A 15,235-nucleotide genomic window follows, 5' to 3' on the forward strand; every position below is an offset into this window, starting at 1 on the left:
CACGGTCACACTATCGAGTACACTTCTATATGTTCATTTAAATGACATTCTTGCCCTCCATCAAAATCCCAAAAACCGAGTCAAAGGACCGCAACAATATGAATTGATCGAAACCCATAGCCATTTCTCACACACACGCTCTCTCTCTCTCTCTCATTTTGGAACTTCGGCAGTAGAAGAAAAAAACAAGCTGAGAAAACAGAGAGCTTCAATCGAATCACTGATTCAAGGTTAGGGTTTCTGTATCTTTTCAAAACAATTCAACTCCTTATATATCCAGTTTCTTTTTTCTTTTAGATTATGTGTTTTCCATTTTTAATTTGTATATTTGTATGAATATTGTTTTGATTTTGGAATTTTTCGGTTGGTCCATTAGTCTTTGAAACCCTGATTTTTATGATCTGATTGCATATTAGGCGAGGATCAATGGGTTTGTTTTTGGGGGGGGATGGGGGGGGGGGGATCGTCGTGTGTATTTGAAATCTCGAACTCGGTTTAGTGTCAATATTTTTTTTGTGAGGTGAGATTATTTGATTGTTGAGTAATTCAGAGGATTTGAGTTGGAATAGTTTGATGCGCTTTCTGAGAGTTGTTGAGGTGAGCGACTTTGACTTTGTGGTTGCTGAGATAAAGTTGGGAGGATGGGACTGAATTTTTTTTTTTATTTTTTTATTTTTTATTTTTTATCTTGTTTGTATTTTTTGGTGCTGGAAATGTATCTAATGAAGGAATTTGAGATAGGCAAGTTAGACTGTATTGTTCAGCTCAAACAAGCCTTATTTCTGAAGTTGGAAATTTATGTGTTATTCTAATTGCAGCGCATAGCCTTTTTCCCTATCAGAATGTTAGTACTCTATGCATATAATGTTAAGAGACTTCTGTCACTAGAAAATATGGCCCGCATTACCCATTCTTGGTTATGCATATATGGAGATAGAGTTGAGAAATTAGGTGCTATTGGAATATTTGAGCCAACCCTTATGTTTTGTAACGTCTATTGCTCCTGTTTACACGGGCTATGCCTATTCCATTCGTATCAATAAAATTTACCTCTTATAAAAAAAAATGTTTTGTAATGTCTATTGTTTTCTGTATATGCCTATATTAATAATAATGATGACAAAGTCTGTTTATTTGTATAGTTTTATTAGTATCATCCTCATGAAGCCTTCTCGTGGTAACATGGGAGTGGATTAAGAAGTTGTGTGGTTGATGCTTCTGTATAATACAAATGGGTTACGATGTAGCTTTTTTATGAATTGGTATTTGATTTCAAAGTTTCTTTCCTCATTTTCTTATGATTGTGCTTTTATCTGACTGTTTGTAGTAAACAGTAGCTTTTAATGATGATATCTGAAAAGGAAGTTATACCATAAAAGATTATTCCTTCATTTCATTCTAGGGAAAAAGTACATTATATGAGAGAAATAACTAATTTAGGATGTTAATAATTAAATTTACCGTGCAAATATTTTTTAAAATTTTGACAAGTAACACTGCAACTGGGGCCTTTGCTGGGCACTGACATAGTTTGGTCTTGCCCATATTTACAGGCTTTTTTTTAAAGGACGATATATTTTGTGCTTGCTGTTTTTTATCTATATCTAGTTTTCAGAACTTTCTTGCTCCTTATTCTTTCTTTGTTTAGGTGCATGACACACCCTCATATCTTCTAAAAATAAAATTTGTTGTAAATAACTGAAAAATTGGCAAGTATTCACTTCAGCTTGAATATAATTTTTACTTGAAACAAAAGAATTAAATTTCTGGTTCTGTTACTTTTGGGATGCCTGAATTATAATTAGGCTTTGTTTCTACACTTCAAATGGAGGTGAGCTTTCTTGCATTGATTGTAACTCCATCAGCATCTTCAGAAGGAGGCTCAAAAAAGTTTTATTTGATTTTGCATATGAGAGAGAAAAAAATGTAATGTCAATTTATGAATGTATTCGTAATGAAATGTCAGTTTTGAATATGTGGATCTTGGAATTGTATTCTCCCAACCAACATTCTAAAATTATTAATTTTAGTTGTTTTGAATGGCTTGTGCACCTCTTTGAACTTATAATAAAAGTGGCTTAGCCTCTTGTATACCTTCTTGTGTACTTGGGCTATGCCTTTTATTATTAATACTACCGTTTACTTATCAAAAAAAAAAATAAAAGTGGCTTATTACCTATAAAAAAAAGTAATAAAAGTGGCTTATCAACACAAGAAAAAGAAAAAGAAAATTAGGACTGGGGGTGCAAGCCGGTCCGGTACAGACCGGATCGAACTCTAGACCGGTCAGTCTCGTCCCATAACTTGTGGACTGAAACCATTCGGTCCGGTCTCGGGGTCTATAAATTTTGGACTGGACCAGACCGAACTTCTATAGATATTTTAAAAATATTTTTAATAATTTAATATATTATTTTTATATAGTAATTATATAAGTTAATGATGTAATTTTCATTTAATTTATTATCATTGACCATATAAAATATTTTTTTAATGAGTTAGTGACGTAATCTACATTAATAATTCATTTAATTTTAATTTAATAATTTAAATAATTTTTTTTATTAATTTATTTGGGAAAAATAAAAATAAAAAAATAATTGGACCGGACTGAACAGACCGATAGCTACTGGTCCAGTCCGGTTCCTATGGATGTTCGGTCCATCATTTTCCCTAGATGAAACTGGACCGATTTACAACCCTAAGTGGGACAATATTGAATTCAGCTATTGGGGGTGTTATATTGTTAGCACAAGTCTTTTTGAAAAGCTATTAGCTGTTTTGCATGGTATAGTATGATTGCATGTTATTTGGAATAAGATTAAACCACTGTTTTGGGTTTTTTTCTTTTTGTTTTCAGGAAGTTGTAGGTTTATCCTTTGTATACTTCCTGTGTACTTGGGCTTATGCCTATTTCTTCAATAAAATTATTACTTAAAAAAAAAACCACTGAGTCTTAGATGGAAAGTTGAGAAAATCATGCACAGGTGTTGCATGTATGAAAAGAATGGGGAGTCCGTTAATCATTTACCACTCCCTTGTGAGATGTCATGACCCTATGGAATGACTTCTTAGCTAGAGTGGGGTTAGCTTGGGTGATGCCAAGAAGGGTGGTTGATTTTCTAGCAAATTGAATACTTCATGGTAATCAACAAATTGCAGCAATTTGGAAGATGGTACCGATATGCCTATGGTAGTGTCTTTGGAGGGAAAGGAATATAAGAAGTTTTGAAGATCATGAGCGGTCAATGGTTAAGCTTTGAATGCCTTTTTTCTAACACTTTATTCCATTGGTCTATTGTAATTGAGTTTAATGGCATAAACATTGATGACTTTCCTGTATCACTAGATAATCATGCTTAGGTGATGCTCTTGCATATGTCCCCAAAAAAACTCTTGTTTACCGACCCAAAAAAAAAAGAAACCAGAATGGCAATTATGCTGTTATACTATGAGAACTAAGAGCACGCGAGATTATTGGCTTACCTGTACTAATGAAACAATAGATGCTTTTCTTTAAGGTATTTATGTTTTCATTATCTCTAATCGATTTGTTTATTTACACTCCAGTGGTTTCTGAAATGCACCGTGTGGGTAGTGCGGGGAACACAAACAATTCTAGTCGCCCTCGTAAGGAGAAGAGATTAACATACGTGTTAAATGATGCTGATGACACAAAGGTGATAGATCTTTTCCCTTTATAATATACTCCAATTTCTAAGTTCTATTTTCTTAAAGTTTCTTTGGTCAAAGCGCCACCTTCATTCTTTTGTTTCGGTCATAGAAAAGGAAGTTAAATACTAGAGGTTTTTCCCCTTTTAATATATTGAGATTATGAAATTGTGTCCTTTTAAAGAAATATGTCATTATTAATATTACAGTATATTACAGTACGATTTTCTGTTGGTATGATTTTATTTGCTTTGTGGCAATGTTTTGCTTCTTCTGATTTTAACTTACTTCTATGTGATTCAAATAAGGAAGAATACCCCCTTATTGCATGCCTAGCAAATGCATTGAAGGTGTTCCTCATTATCCTTGTTTCATCCCAGTTATCCAACTCAAACTTGTTATGCTGTTTTACTGCTGCTGGAAGGATTTCTTGCTTCCAACCAAGCAGCTTAAAAACGGTAATAAAAGAAAGGGTTGAATACCAAATGGTCCATGTGGTTTTTCTTTTTGAATAGATTGATCTTTATACTCTGATTTTGAACTTTTTTCATTGGATGGTTTTAATTTTGATGAGTTGTAAGCGGTTGGCACTGAGGTGTGGAGGAAATCAGCCTTCCATTAGAAAATCGTTAAAAATGCTGACATGGCATGGCAAAAAAGTTAAAATAATATAAAACGAAAAATCATTCAGAAAGATAAAACAATTAAGGAAATCCAAAACTAAAAGACAAATCACAACACAAAATAAAAATTAAAACCTGAAAATGTATAAAAATATGAAAAAATAATTATAAGTAGTTTAAAACACCAAAAGTACATTAAGAAAAGAAGTAAACTAAAAAGAAACGCTAAAACAATCAACTTTAAAAAAGATTAAAAATGAAAACTTTCTGAAAATAACAAATTCAAAAAACCCCCAAGTATTAAATATAATTAAAAATAAATAAAAATTTTGAGAGGGACTACCCCTCTCCTTTGCTTGGGAGGCCAAACCTTGATCTCCTAGGGGTGGTCGCTGGAAATAAACGTGCGTCTGCATGACCACCCCCAGGTTAGTGGGTGGGACAGCTTGTCCCCCCTTGATTTGTTATTTAACTTCTTTTTTTATTAATTTTTTATTTTTAATTTTTCTTGGTTACATCTCTTGAGGTATAAATTTTTTTAGCTTTGTCTTTTTTGCTTTCTGATAGTAATTTTTGCCGTTTTAAACTATATATTTTGAGGTTTTATATTTTATTTTGTGTTATGTTTTCTAAATTTTTTGGCTTTTTAAATAGTTTTTGGTTTTTATGCCCTTTTTAATTTGTAATTTTTTCTTTCATTATGCATGATCTGAAGTGGGATGCCACGTCAACATTTCTAACAGTTTATTTGCTGAAGGTTGATGAAAGAATTCATTTAAACATAGTTGAAACTACAACAAGCAAAAGGTTCCAAATTAGAGAATGGAAATCAATCTGTTCAAAAGGCAAACCACGTGGACTATTTAAGTTTTTAACCCTAAAAGAAAATTGAAAATATAAACCATACTAGAATAATTTAGAAACTTCGGAAAATATTGAATAAATTTCTTAAGCCTAGAATAAAAACATAGGACCACTGAGTTTGGTTGTCCAAGGCGTCGTAGTGTTTTCGTATTCTGGTGGACAATATAAACAATTTGTGTGCATAGCTTGGGCACCAACATCTTATACCATTATCTGCATGCCTGTTGCCTTAACCTTTTCAAATTTTGCAATTTGCTTCGTGTGATAAGGATTGTAAAATAAACTTGAATGTATCTTAAATAGTTGTCAGTCACTACTTTATGGTTTCACTAGAAAGAACTTACCTACCTCCTTGTCATGATGGAAGGTCATTTGAAAATTAAAAAACCACGAAAGTGTCTGACCCATTACTCATGCATCCCCCAATACGAGTTCATCCTTGTGCGTGCACCCCCTCTTCTCCCTGTGTGGGGGAAGTGAGAAGACATTCTTTCTGAATCTTCTGAGGGTAGTGTGATAATTTTACTACTGTGAATTGAGTTGTAGAATCTAATATTGCCACGTTTGCAATCTTTTTCCATCTGCAGCATTCTGCAGGTGTGAATTGTTTGGCTGTATTAAAGTCGGTAGGAACCGATGGGTGTGATTACCTCTTCACTGGGAGCCGTGATGGGACACTTAAAAGATGGGATTTGATGGAAGATTCAGCCACCTGCTCTACTACTTTTGAGTCTCATGTGGACTGGGTACTGTTTACCTATCTTCTGTCCTTTTCCCGTATTCATGTTTGAATTGTTACTGCGAATTCTTTGAGCTTATTTTTAGGTTGGGGTGAAAAGGATCCAATTTAAATTATTTTTCTCCCAGAAAAATTACTTATAAAAAAAAAAAAAATCTCCCAGAAAAATCCAGTTCCATAATTGGCCATAAGACTTGAATGGCCATCTTGTTGCAGATAACAAAAGAGTAGAATACTATTAGACACATGAACGGCTTATGTGTAAGATATTTTTGTATTGTGATATTTGACCACGTTGGGCTTTAGATTTATTCATGAAGTCAATCTGATGTGGGACAAGGGAAAAAGTGTTGACATCAATGTCTTCTGCCTTTTGTAACATGTTCTAATTTTCATATTTATAGCTTTTCTTCCTTTATAAGATATTATCTCTTGATCTCTATCGGGTATATACTTTACAATTGAATTTAATGGGAAAGTCTTCGGTCGTGCAGGTTAATGATGCTGTTCTTGCAGGTGACAATACACTTGTTTCCTGTTCCTCAGATACCACCCTTAAGGTTCGTGAATTTGATCATAGTTGTCACTTTTGCAGTTTCGGCATTATCTTTGGCTGTTGTTTTGTTGACTGACATGGTTGTTAGTGGTAATACTTGTTATGGTACTCCAGGCATGGAACTGTTTGTCTGGTGGAACATGTACAAGGACTCTCCGGCAACACTCAGACTATGTGACTTGTCTCGCTGCTGCAGATAAAAATGTAATTCCTTTTTCTAATTTTTTGTAGACCTTATTAACTGCATGGATGATAGGTTCCTCCCAACACATCCTGGTATACATATGAGTTTCACATTAACGTGACCTATCAAAAAAATTTCACATTAATGTGACTGCATAAATTGCGCTTGAGGATTAGCATCTTGTAATATAAAATTCATTTTCTGATCCTTTTATAGTGTCATGCTTTTTAGAGCAATATTGTTGCCTCTGGTGGCCTTGGAGGGGAGGTTTTTGTATGGGATCTTGAGGCTGCGCTTGTTCCACTCTCAAAGTCCGGTGATGCAATGGAAGATGACTGTCCAAATGGTGTCAATGGTTCAGGGAATTTGCTCCCGATTACTAGTTTGCGTACTATAAGCTCAAGCAATAGCATTTCTATGCATACAAATCAGTCCCAAGGATATGTTCCACTTGCTGCCAAAGGCCATAAGGAGTCTGTTTATGCTTTGGCAATGAATGATAGCGGCACACTTCTTGTCTCCGGTGGAACTGAGAAGGTATATTCTGATATTTATTGTAACTGTTATATTGGACTTCTGACTTTTTTACATTTCTGCATGATCTATGTGCACTTCTTCCTAGCTAGGTGTTTTCTCTTGTATATATCCAGTGTACTTGGGCCACGCCTATTGGTTATTACTTTTACTTACCAAAAAAATAAAAATAAAAAATCTATGTGCACATGTTGAATTGACTCATAACTTTTATCATTCTTTAAATGTGGTTTATCGAACTTTCTTATTTTCTCTAGGTTGTTCGTGTTTGGGACCCAAGAACTGGTTCAAAGACTATGAAATTACGAGGTCATACGGATAACATTAGGGTTTTGCTTATGGATTCTACTGGAAGGTATGTTTGATGGGTAGGCAGTTTTATTGTGAATTATATAGTAAAATTGTTTTGGTAAGAGTTCACTTATCAAAAAATGGTTTTGATAAAGTTTTAGATACTATGCTTGTGCAGGTTTAGGCTAAAATATTTTAGTTGGGGCTCATATCAGTTGCCAAGTTTTCAGCGTAAACCTATATATACACTTTTCAATTAGCCAAACTGCAACAATACTTCCACGCAAATTCTCTTTTATAGAACTCACAAACACGAGTATTCAATGATGCTTAGACTAATTTTTCTATGTTAATACATCCTGATTGGATGTTTCATCTATACAGCATGTATGCAAACTGTATTTCCTACTATTTTCTTCTTGCAAATTAGTGATTGTTTTGGTAAACTTAATTGTTGCAGGCTGTGTTTATCGGGATCTTCTGACTCTATGATCAGGTAGATTTCTGGCACCTATCTTCTACTGTAAAATAATCATGCATTGCATGTAAGCATACAAACATGTATGTAATTATACAAACATGTATGTGTATGAGTATCAGCACCTGTGCTTTGGTTGTAGTCAATTAACTATACCACCACTCTTTATAGACTTTGGGATCTTGGTCAGCAGCGATGTGTGCATTCCTATGCTGTGCATACAGATTCTGTTTGGGCACTTGCCAGTACTCCAACATTTAGTCATGTTTATAGCGGTGGGAGAGACCTTTCTGTGAGTATAGTTTTCTTGTGTAAATTAACTAATTATAATTATACTGCATTTTCTTTCTATTCTTGAATGTCTTTTGGTATTTATATTTGATGCTCATCTTTTTGATGCCTGATTCTGTTTATACCCTCAGTTGTACTTGACAGACTTGGCAACAAGAGAGAGTCTTTTGCTCTGCACAGGGGAGCACCCCATTCTGCAATTGGCTTTACACGACGATAGTATCTGGGTTGCAACAACAGATTCTTCCATCAATAGATGGCCTGCTGAGGGATGTAATCCTCAAAAGGTCTTTGAAAGAGGTGGTTCTTTCTTAGCCGGAAACCTATCCTTTTCGCGGGCAAGGGTTTCCTTAGAGGGATCTACCCCTGTGAGTAATGCTTCTTTTTGTTGACATTATTGCATGTCTTACCTTGTTGTTGAATCCTTGTAGATCAGTATTCTTGAGTTCTATTTTAGCTTTTTAATTCTTAAATTTGTTTCTTTTGGATATTTGCATCTTAGGAACTGATCTTAGTGTTATGTCTCATTGAGATTCTAATGCTTTGGCATTTTCGCATAGGTTCCTGTTTACAAAGAACCAACACTTAGCATTCCTGGAACTCCTGGAATAGTGCAGCATGAAATTTTGAATAATAGAAGGAATGTGTTGACTAAGGTAATCATGCTGCCACCCTCATATTTACCATGATAAAAAGTCATTTTTTGCCTTTAATCTTCATTTTTGACGATATTTATGTTATCCTCTCTATTGAGACCTTGTAAAATAATTTCTCTCATTAACAGGATACCTCTGGTTCGGTGAAGCTGTGGGAGGTCACCAGGGGCATTGTGGTTGAGGATTATGGAAAGGTATTGTGCAGATTATTAGTTGCAATGTTTTTTTCTATACTAATAATCCATAAATCTCACTTTAGGAAAACACCATAATCATTCAAACTTTCCTTGTTAATGTTCCAGGTGTCATTTGAGAAGAAAAGGGAAGAGCTCTTTGAGATGGTATAATTTCTCTCTGGCTATGCCTATTACCTTGTTTATACAGCCTCTTGATTACCTATAAAAAAAAAAAAAATTTTTTCTAACATAGCCTGTCTTGGATATATATTGTAGTTTCACTCTGAAATATCTGGTGACTTACCTTATAAACTCTGTACTGCTTTAGGTAAGCATTCCTACGTGGTTCACTGTGGATACCAGGCTTGGAAGTTTATCTATCCATTTGGACACCCCACAATGCTTCTCAGCTGAGATGTACTCAGCTGACCTTGGCATTGTTGGTAAACCCGAGGATGATAAGGTATCTACTTTTAGAATCACAAGGTCTTTCTGCTATTGTTTTTTTCCAGTATGGGATATTTTTTTGCATTGATTTGTCGTCCTTTGCCGCTCTTTTTTTTCCCTCTTTTTTCTTCAAGGAGATGCCTGCTTTTACAGTAAAATAGTGATTATAGTATTTTTTTTTTTTTTTCTCAATGAAAAATGTCTTTCTACTTATTTGTTTTTGGGTTGCTAGTTAGGACCTTATGTGGATCTCTTGTATATTTCAGGTGTACTTGGGTAACACCCTCTTTTGTCTCGATTTTTGTTGGTCTTCTATTAAGTTTTTTTAACACTGTTTCTTTTGAGAAAATGCAATTTTTTAGCTTATATCTTTGTCACTATATTGCTTTTCTTGAAAAGAACGTATAAACCAGGAAGATCAGAACGTGGCCTTAAAACTTTATAGAGGTCTTCTGTTTGTTCACAACATCGTGATGCTGTGTATAAGTTGCCAAGTGTTATGATTCTCTGGTTTCTTAAACCATTCTAGTTCTTCTGCTTGTGCTAGAATTCTGATTATTCACCAATAGTATGCAATAATAAGAAATTAAGAATGCAGTTTTACAACTTCTTCTTTCGGTTACGAGTACAATTATCTGTTGATATGAAAAGTTGAAAGCTAGTCTTTTCTGGATGTTCTCTTGAAGCTTATGTGCGATTCTTTTTGCAGGTTAATCTAGCTCGAGAAACCCTTAAAGGACTTTTGGCTCACTGGTTGGCCAAAAGAAAGCAAAGAGTTGGATCCCAGCCTTCTGCTAATGGGGATGTGTTATCTGGGAAGGATGTTAGCCACAGAAGTATTGCTCATTCAAGAATTGAAGTTGATTGTAATGCTGAGAATGACGCGATGGTGTATCCTCCATTTGAATTTTCAACTGTTTCCCCTCCTTCCATCATTACTGAGGGTTCTCATGGAGGTCCATGGAGAAAGAAAATTACTGATTTAAATGGAACTGAAGATGAGAAAGATTTTCCTTATTGGTGTCTGGACTGTGTGTTAAATAACCGCCTACCTCCCAGAGAAAATACTAAGTAAACTTCTAACTTCCCATGCATTTTCTTTTGGTCCGTTGAAGTTTTATACGTTACTTGCAAGAAATTTTGCAAATATGGAGCTTTTTTTTTCCTTTTATCATTGATGTTGAGTGTTCGAATGTTGCCTTCTTCTTTCTGCTGATTTTTATTATCTGGAAATTAGTCACTACATGTTATGGACATGTTTCAACATTCAAGTGTATTTGTTTGCTCATCTCCAAGTTTTATTCACGAAGCACTGGGATCTAGCATGCTGTTCTGCTACAACCTAATAAAATTATTTCTTTTTAGATAATCATAAATTTTATTGATGATATCAATAACCATGGCCCAAGTACACGGGTCATATATAGGAAGAACCTAATAAAACTATTATAAAATTAGGATACTTGCATATTCTTGAGAAATTGATAAAAGATTCGTTGACTTGCTGTCTTGAAGATTCTGCTGCTTGTCTTTGTGCCTACTTAGTTAGGCATCTTGCCTCTTTGTAATACTGGCTTTTGCCATCCGTTTTTGATTAATAAAACTTGTTTATTCATCAAAAAAGATTCTGCTGCTTCTCTACTTGTGTCTCTAATTTGTTCCTATTCTTTGGTTTTTCTGGATTTAAAGAACAGATAAAAATGGCATGCATTTGATTTTTGTATGTAGAATCTCATTGTGCTCAAAGAGTGCAATGATTACTTATATTTAGAGAATCATTGGCCAACTGAATCTATTTTTTTTTTTTTTCACCTAGCAAGATTTTTACTAATTCTGCAGGTGCAGCTTTTATTTACATCCATGTGAAGGTTCAGCTGTTCAGATTCTGACCCAAGGAAAACTAAGTGCACCTCGTATACTGAGGATTCAAAAAGTAAGTTTTTGGGTTTTCTTTTCAGCGAACGTACAAACATTTTTTTTGTAAGCAAATAATTTTATTAACAATATATGGCAATGCTGAAGTACACAGGAAGTATACGTTAAAAATACCTACTTAAAAGTGGACATAGAAGGGTTTAAACGTTATTTGTGTTATAAATCACTGTTTGTTTGAAGAGAATGATCTATTTGGATTGGATTAAGTGCTTGAATTATTGGCAACATCTCAACTTCAGTCCAAGCATTTGAAGATCCATATATGACTTGTGAATCATTCTTAATTTCCTTTTTTAGACTACACACTATAAAGGCCTATATGCAAGAAATAGGGAATACACTTGCATCTGTGAATTATAACTGTTTCCTTGTTATTTTGTATATAAGAGGCAACTATAGTAGCACTTTATTATTAATCTTCCATAGAAATACTCTTTATTGTAATGTTTGTCTAAGGAATCTACTTATTTTCTAATTGTCTTAAAGAGTTCTTCTACTATTAATTGACTAATAATTTTTTGGACTATTTTGGTTTGATTTTGGATGTAACGATGTCTCCTTTAGTGCACTTAAAATTACATTACACATTAGTAGTTCCTCAACGCGGTAGCTTAAAGAAGACTTACTACATTGTACATTGAAAAGAAATCCTACTCACTGTAATTTCAGCTTTCATTGGAGGCTTGCTGTTTGTTATTTTCCTTCCATATCTTTTGGCAGTTGGGGCTTAGTAGTAGCAATAGGTTGGCTCTCAGGTTTACTTATAAAAAAAAAAGTTTGGCTCTCAGGTTTTCAAACAAAAATCTTAGGAAAATTTTCATTTTTCATCCAAAATTTCTACTATTTCAAATTGCACCCAAACCAACATTTTGATATCTCTCCTTTTTTTTTTTTTTATATAGGTAATCGAGAAGTTATATTTATAGAAATAGGTGCCAACATTTTGATATCTCAAACTATCAGTTTCTTTAAATTTGAAAAAATGGTGGTAATTTAGGGTGCAAGATGAGATTTCCCTAAAACTTAAGGTAGAGAAGAATTATAAGTTAGTACTTATGACATTTCATTCACTGAAACCAGAAAATTAGCTGATGTATTTTCTAAGGTTAATAGGTCTGGACTTCCTCAATTTAAGATAGTGTCTTGTTTTGCTTTGGCCCCTTATTCCCATTTTGAATGTGTTTGTAGAAACAAAAGGTAAAAGTAAAACAAGATAAATAGTTTTCAGTTTTCACTGTATTATTTATTAGTTGACATCTTATTATACATTATAATACTCCCTTATCAACAAAGAGTAGTAGAATTAAGTGATAGCTTTCCCTAGATCAAATAAAAAATATAAGAATTCTGTAATAGGATGTTTTTATGGCAAACCTCTCAGGAAGTTAAAATTTCTTGTACCTGGGTGGGTATGGTTCTACATATGATGTGCTAAAATTGACATGTATTGTCAGAATGCAAATAACTTATATTCATTATAGAGTACAACCTTTTTCGATGTAAATTTTTGCGTTACGTTGATGTGCACCTCCTACATGGTTTGGAAGAATCATGATTAATGGGGAGTTCTGCTTTGTTAATGCAGGTAATTAATTATGTTGTAGAAAAGATGGTTCTTGACAAACCCTCGGAGAGTGTAAATCCCGAGGGAACATTTACTCCTGGACTTGTTGGAGGGCAGTTAACTCATTCAGTGATTGGGGATGGATCTTATCGGTCTGGAGTGAAGCCTTGGCAAAAGCTCAAACCTTCTATAGAGATATTGTGCAACAATCAGGTTAGTCGATTTACACTTTGTATGTATAGTTCAGTAGAAGATAGCTTTTCAATGAGATTCTGGCTTATTAACTAGGATTTTACGGGGATGGAAATGTTGAATAAATTTTGAATACGTGAAAGAGTAATAATAGACAAAGCAAAGAAAGAAAGAACAGGATACACTTTTTTTTTATGGAAGTATTGTACCCCTAACTAAGATGTTCTCTTTGAAGTTGGAATTTCATTACAAGTAATGTGAATGCATTCACTTCGTGAATTTCAATTTTCCAACTATACTCTCAACGTATCAATCTGATATTTGTCAACACGTCAGTCTCCAATGCGCATTCTCAAATTTTTCTTTTTAGTATTATTAACTTTTATTTTTATATTATCAAGTCTAAGAATTTGAAACTCAATACTCAAGCTACATGACATCCACATATTTTCATACTCCTTTGAGAGCCAATATATTTTGGCTCTAAGCTAAAGAAAGAGCTTAATGCATTCTAAAGAGTTTGATTTGATCGATTGTTCTGATTTGGTGAATGGAATTACTTCCAACATTGTTCTGATTTGGAAAAATTATTTTGCCTTTTTACAGGTCTTGTCCCCAGACGTGAGCTTAGCCACTGTGCGGGCTTATGTGTGGAAGAAATCTGAGGACCTTGTTCTCAATTATAGACTCATCCAGGGTGGGTGACTCGTATGGCATCCCCGGAGGTGTGTTTTGAGTTCATTTTTATGTTGCATTTTGTTGTCTCTCTCTCTCTCTCTCTCTCTCCAAAAAAAAAAGAGGCAAATGCTAGGTTCAAGATCTCACAAAAGTAAAGCTCACCAATTGATGTGGCTAAATATGATACATTAGATCTACCTTACAATAAAGAGAACTCTACTGTCTGATATGCCATAACAAACCACATTAGTTTCAACCCTTCCTTTTGTGAGATCTTTTTGTGAACCAAACAGTTCTTAGAAAAAAAAAATCAATATATCTAATCATGTCTGGAAATTTTAAGTGTGATTACTAATACTTTCAGGTTATCTTGTGCTTGTGTCAAATGCTGGGGAATATGAATTCGTCACGCCATGCTTAATAGTGATGGAGGTACTTGTCAAGTTTGTAAATTTGAAAAATCAATTGATTGCTGGAAATGGCTACATTCTCCAACCGTGCCATGAGGTTTCCAGTTAGCAGTTACCTACCCAGCATGCAAGCTTTAATTGGTCAATCCAAAGTTGTTATGGAGATGAGTCTTGCATGCAGGAATTGAAGGGTTTTTGAGTCTGGAGCAGGCAGAGTAGAGAGAAGTATTGTAGGAACTTTCCAGAGGAGCCAAATTTACGGATATTATGATGTCTCTGTAGATTGATATTGCTGTTACATGCCTAGTCATAGAAACTCTGTTGTGAAAGTTATTTCTTGAATTTGTTTCTTTTTGGAAATAAAAGTTACATTTCCCATATCTCATTTTTACTTCATTCGATCTATATTCGTAGATATTCTTCCGCGTGGTGTTCCTCTTTGTTTTCCCAAAAATGACATTTCATCACTTCTTAAAACCGGTTACTTCGTCTTCGTCGTCGTCGTGTTATGGTATGTATTGAGCCGGGTGGGCTATGTTTTGTGCTTGCACTTTGCTTTCAAGCTGAATACAGGCAAGATAGAGGTAACAGAGTTGATTTTTCCCAGCAAAATCAATTAGAAGGACGTGAGAAGTTGGAGAATCTGAAGCAAATTGTATACGACTGAACAATAATATACCCTTATCAGTGATTTTATTGTTGAATGGCAACTAAATAAAATATCTGTTTTCTTTCCTGTTGAAGTTCAGAAATTGATGGATGGCATATACAGGCTTTAATGAATGCTGCCAAACTCAACTTGCTTATTTATTTCTTCATTAAATTTTCCGGCAGTGGGCCCCGAAGAAATCCAACCACATGGGATGTGTCCAATGTTCTCATCATCACTATACACTATAAATTTTGTTAACTTTTTTAATTTTTTTTAGTTTTATTATTCCTAAA

General features: G+C 34.3%; 1 protein-coding gene across 4 annotated transcripts; it reads left to right on the top strand.

The window, feature by feature from the left end:
- Positions 1 to 76: 76 nt before the first annotated feature.
- On the top strand, positions 77 to 14,670 carry LOC122316064 (WD repeat-containing protein 48). Of its 4 annotated transcripts, none has more exons than XM_043132555.1 (19): positions 77 to 230; positions 3,571 to 3,680; positions 5,747 to 5,905; positions 6,393 to 6,458; positions 6,569 to 6,658; positions 6,870 to 7,175; positions 7,430 to 7,527; positions 7,924 to 7,959; positions 8,113 to 8,233; positions 8,364 to 8,600; positions 8,793 to 8,888; positions 9,017 to 9,082; positions 9,191 to 9,229; positions 9,393 to 9,527; positions 10,221 to 10,582; positions 11,351 to 11,444; positions 13,032 to 13,223; positions 13,809 to 13,927; positions 14,245 to 14,670. In XM_043132555.1, the coding sequence occupies exons 2-18, from the start codon at positions 3,582 to 3,584 to the stop codon at positions 13,905 to 13,907; spliced, it is 2,295 nt and encodes a 764-aa protein (XP_042988489.1). In that variant the 5' UTR covers positions 77 to 230; positions 3,571 to 3,581; the 3' UTR covers positions 13,908 to 13,927; positions 14,245 to 14,670. The 4 variants fall into 4 exon arrangements, with proteins under 4 accessions (XP_042988489.1, XP_042988491.1, XP_042988490.1 ...); XM_043132557.1 differs by having other exon boundaries at positions 14,305 to 14,670; XM_043132556.1 differs by having other exon boundaries at positions 148 to 236.
- The last annotated feature ends 565 nt before the right edge of the window (positions 14,671 to 15,235 follow it).

This window comes from Carya illinoinensis, chromosome 7 (assembly GCF_018687715.1).
Source record: "Carya illinoinensis cultivar Pawnee chromosome 7, C.illinoinensisPawnee_v1, whole genome shotgun sequence".
In the NCBI taxonomy this organism is placed as follows: Eukaryota; Viridiplantae; Streptophyta; class Magnoliopsida; order Fagales; family Juglandaceae; genus Carya; species Carya illinoinensis.

Excerpts from the sequence above, each read along its gene's own strand:
- LOC122316064 (XM_043132555.1), top strand. The coding sequence starts at position 3,582 with ATGCACCGTGTGGGTAGTGCGGGGAACACAAACAATTCTAGTCGCCCT. Across the intron at positions 9,083-9,190 it reads TGGTTGAGGATTATGGAAAG|GTGTCATTTGAGAAGAAAAG; the intron begins GTATTGTGCAGA and ends TTAATGTTCCAG. Across the intron at positions 9,230-9,392 it reads GGGAAGAGCTCTTTGAGATG|GTAAGCATTCCTACGTGGTT; the intron begins GTATAATTTCTC and ends GTACTGCTTTAG.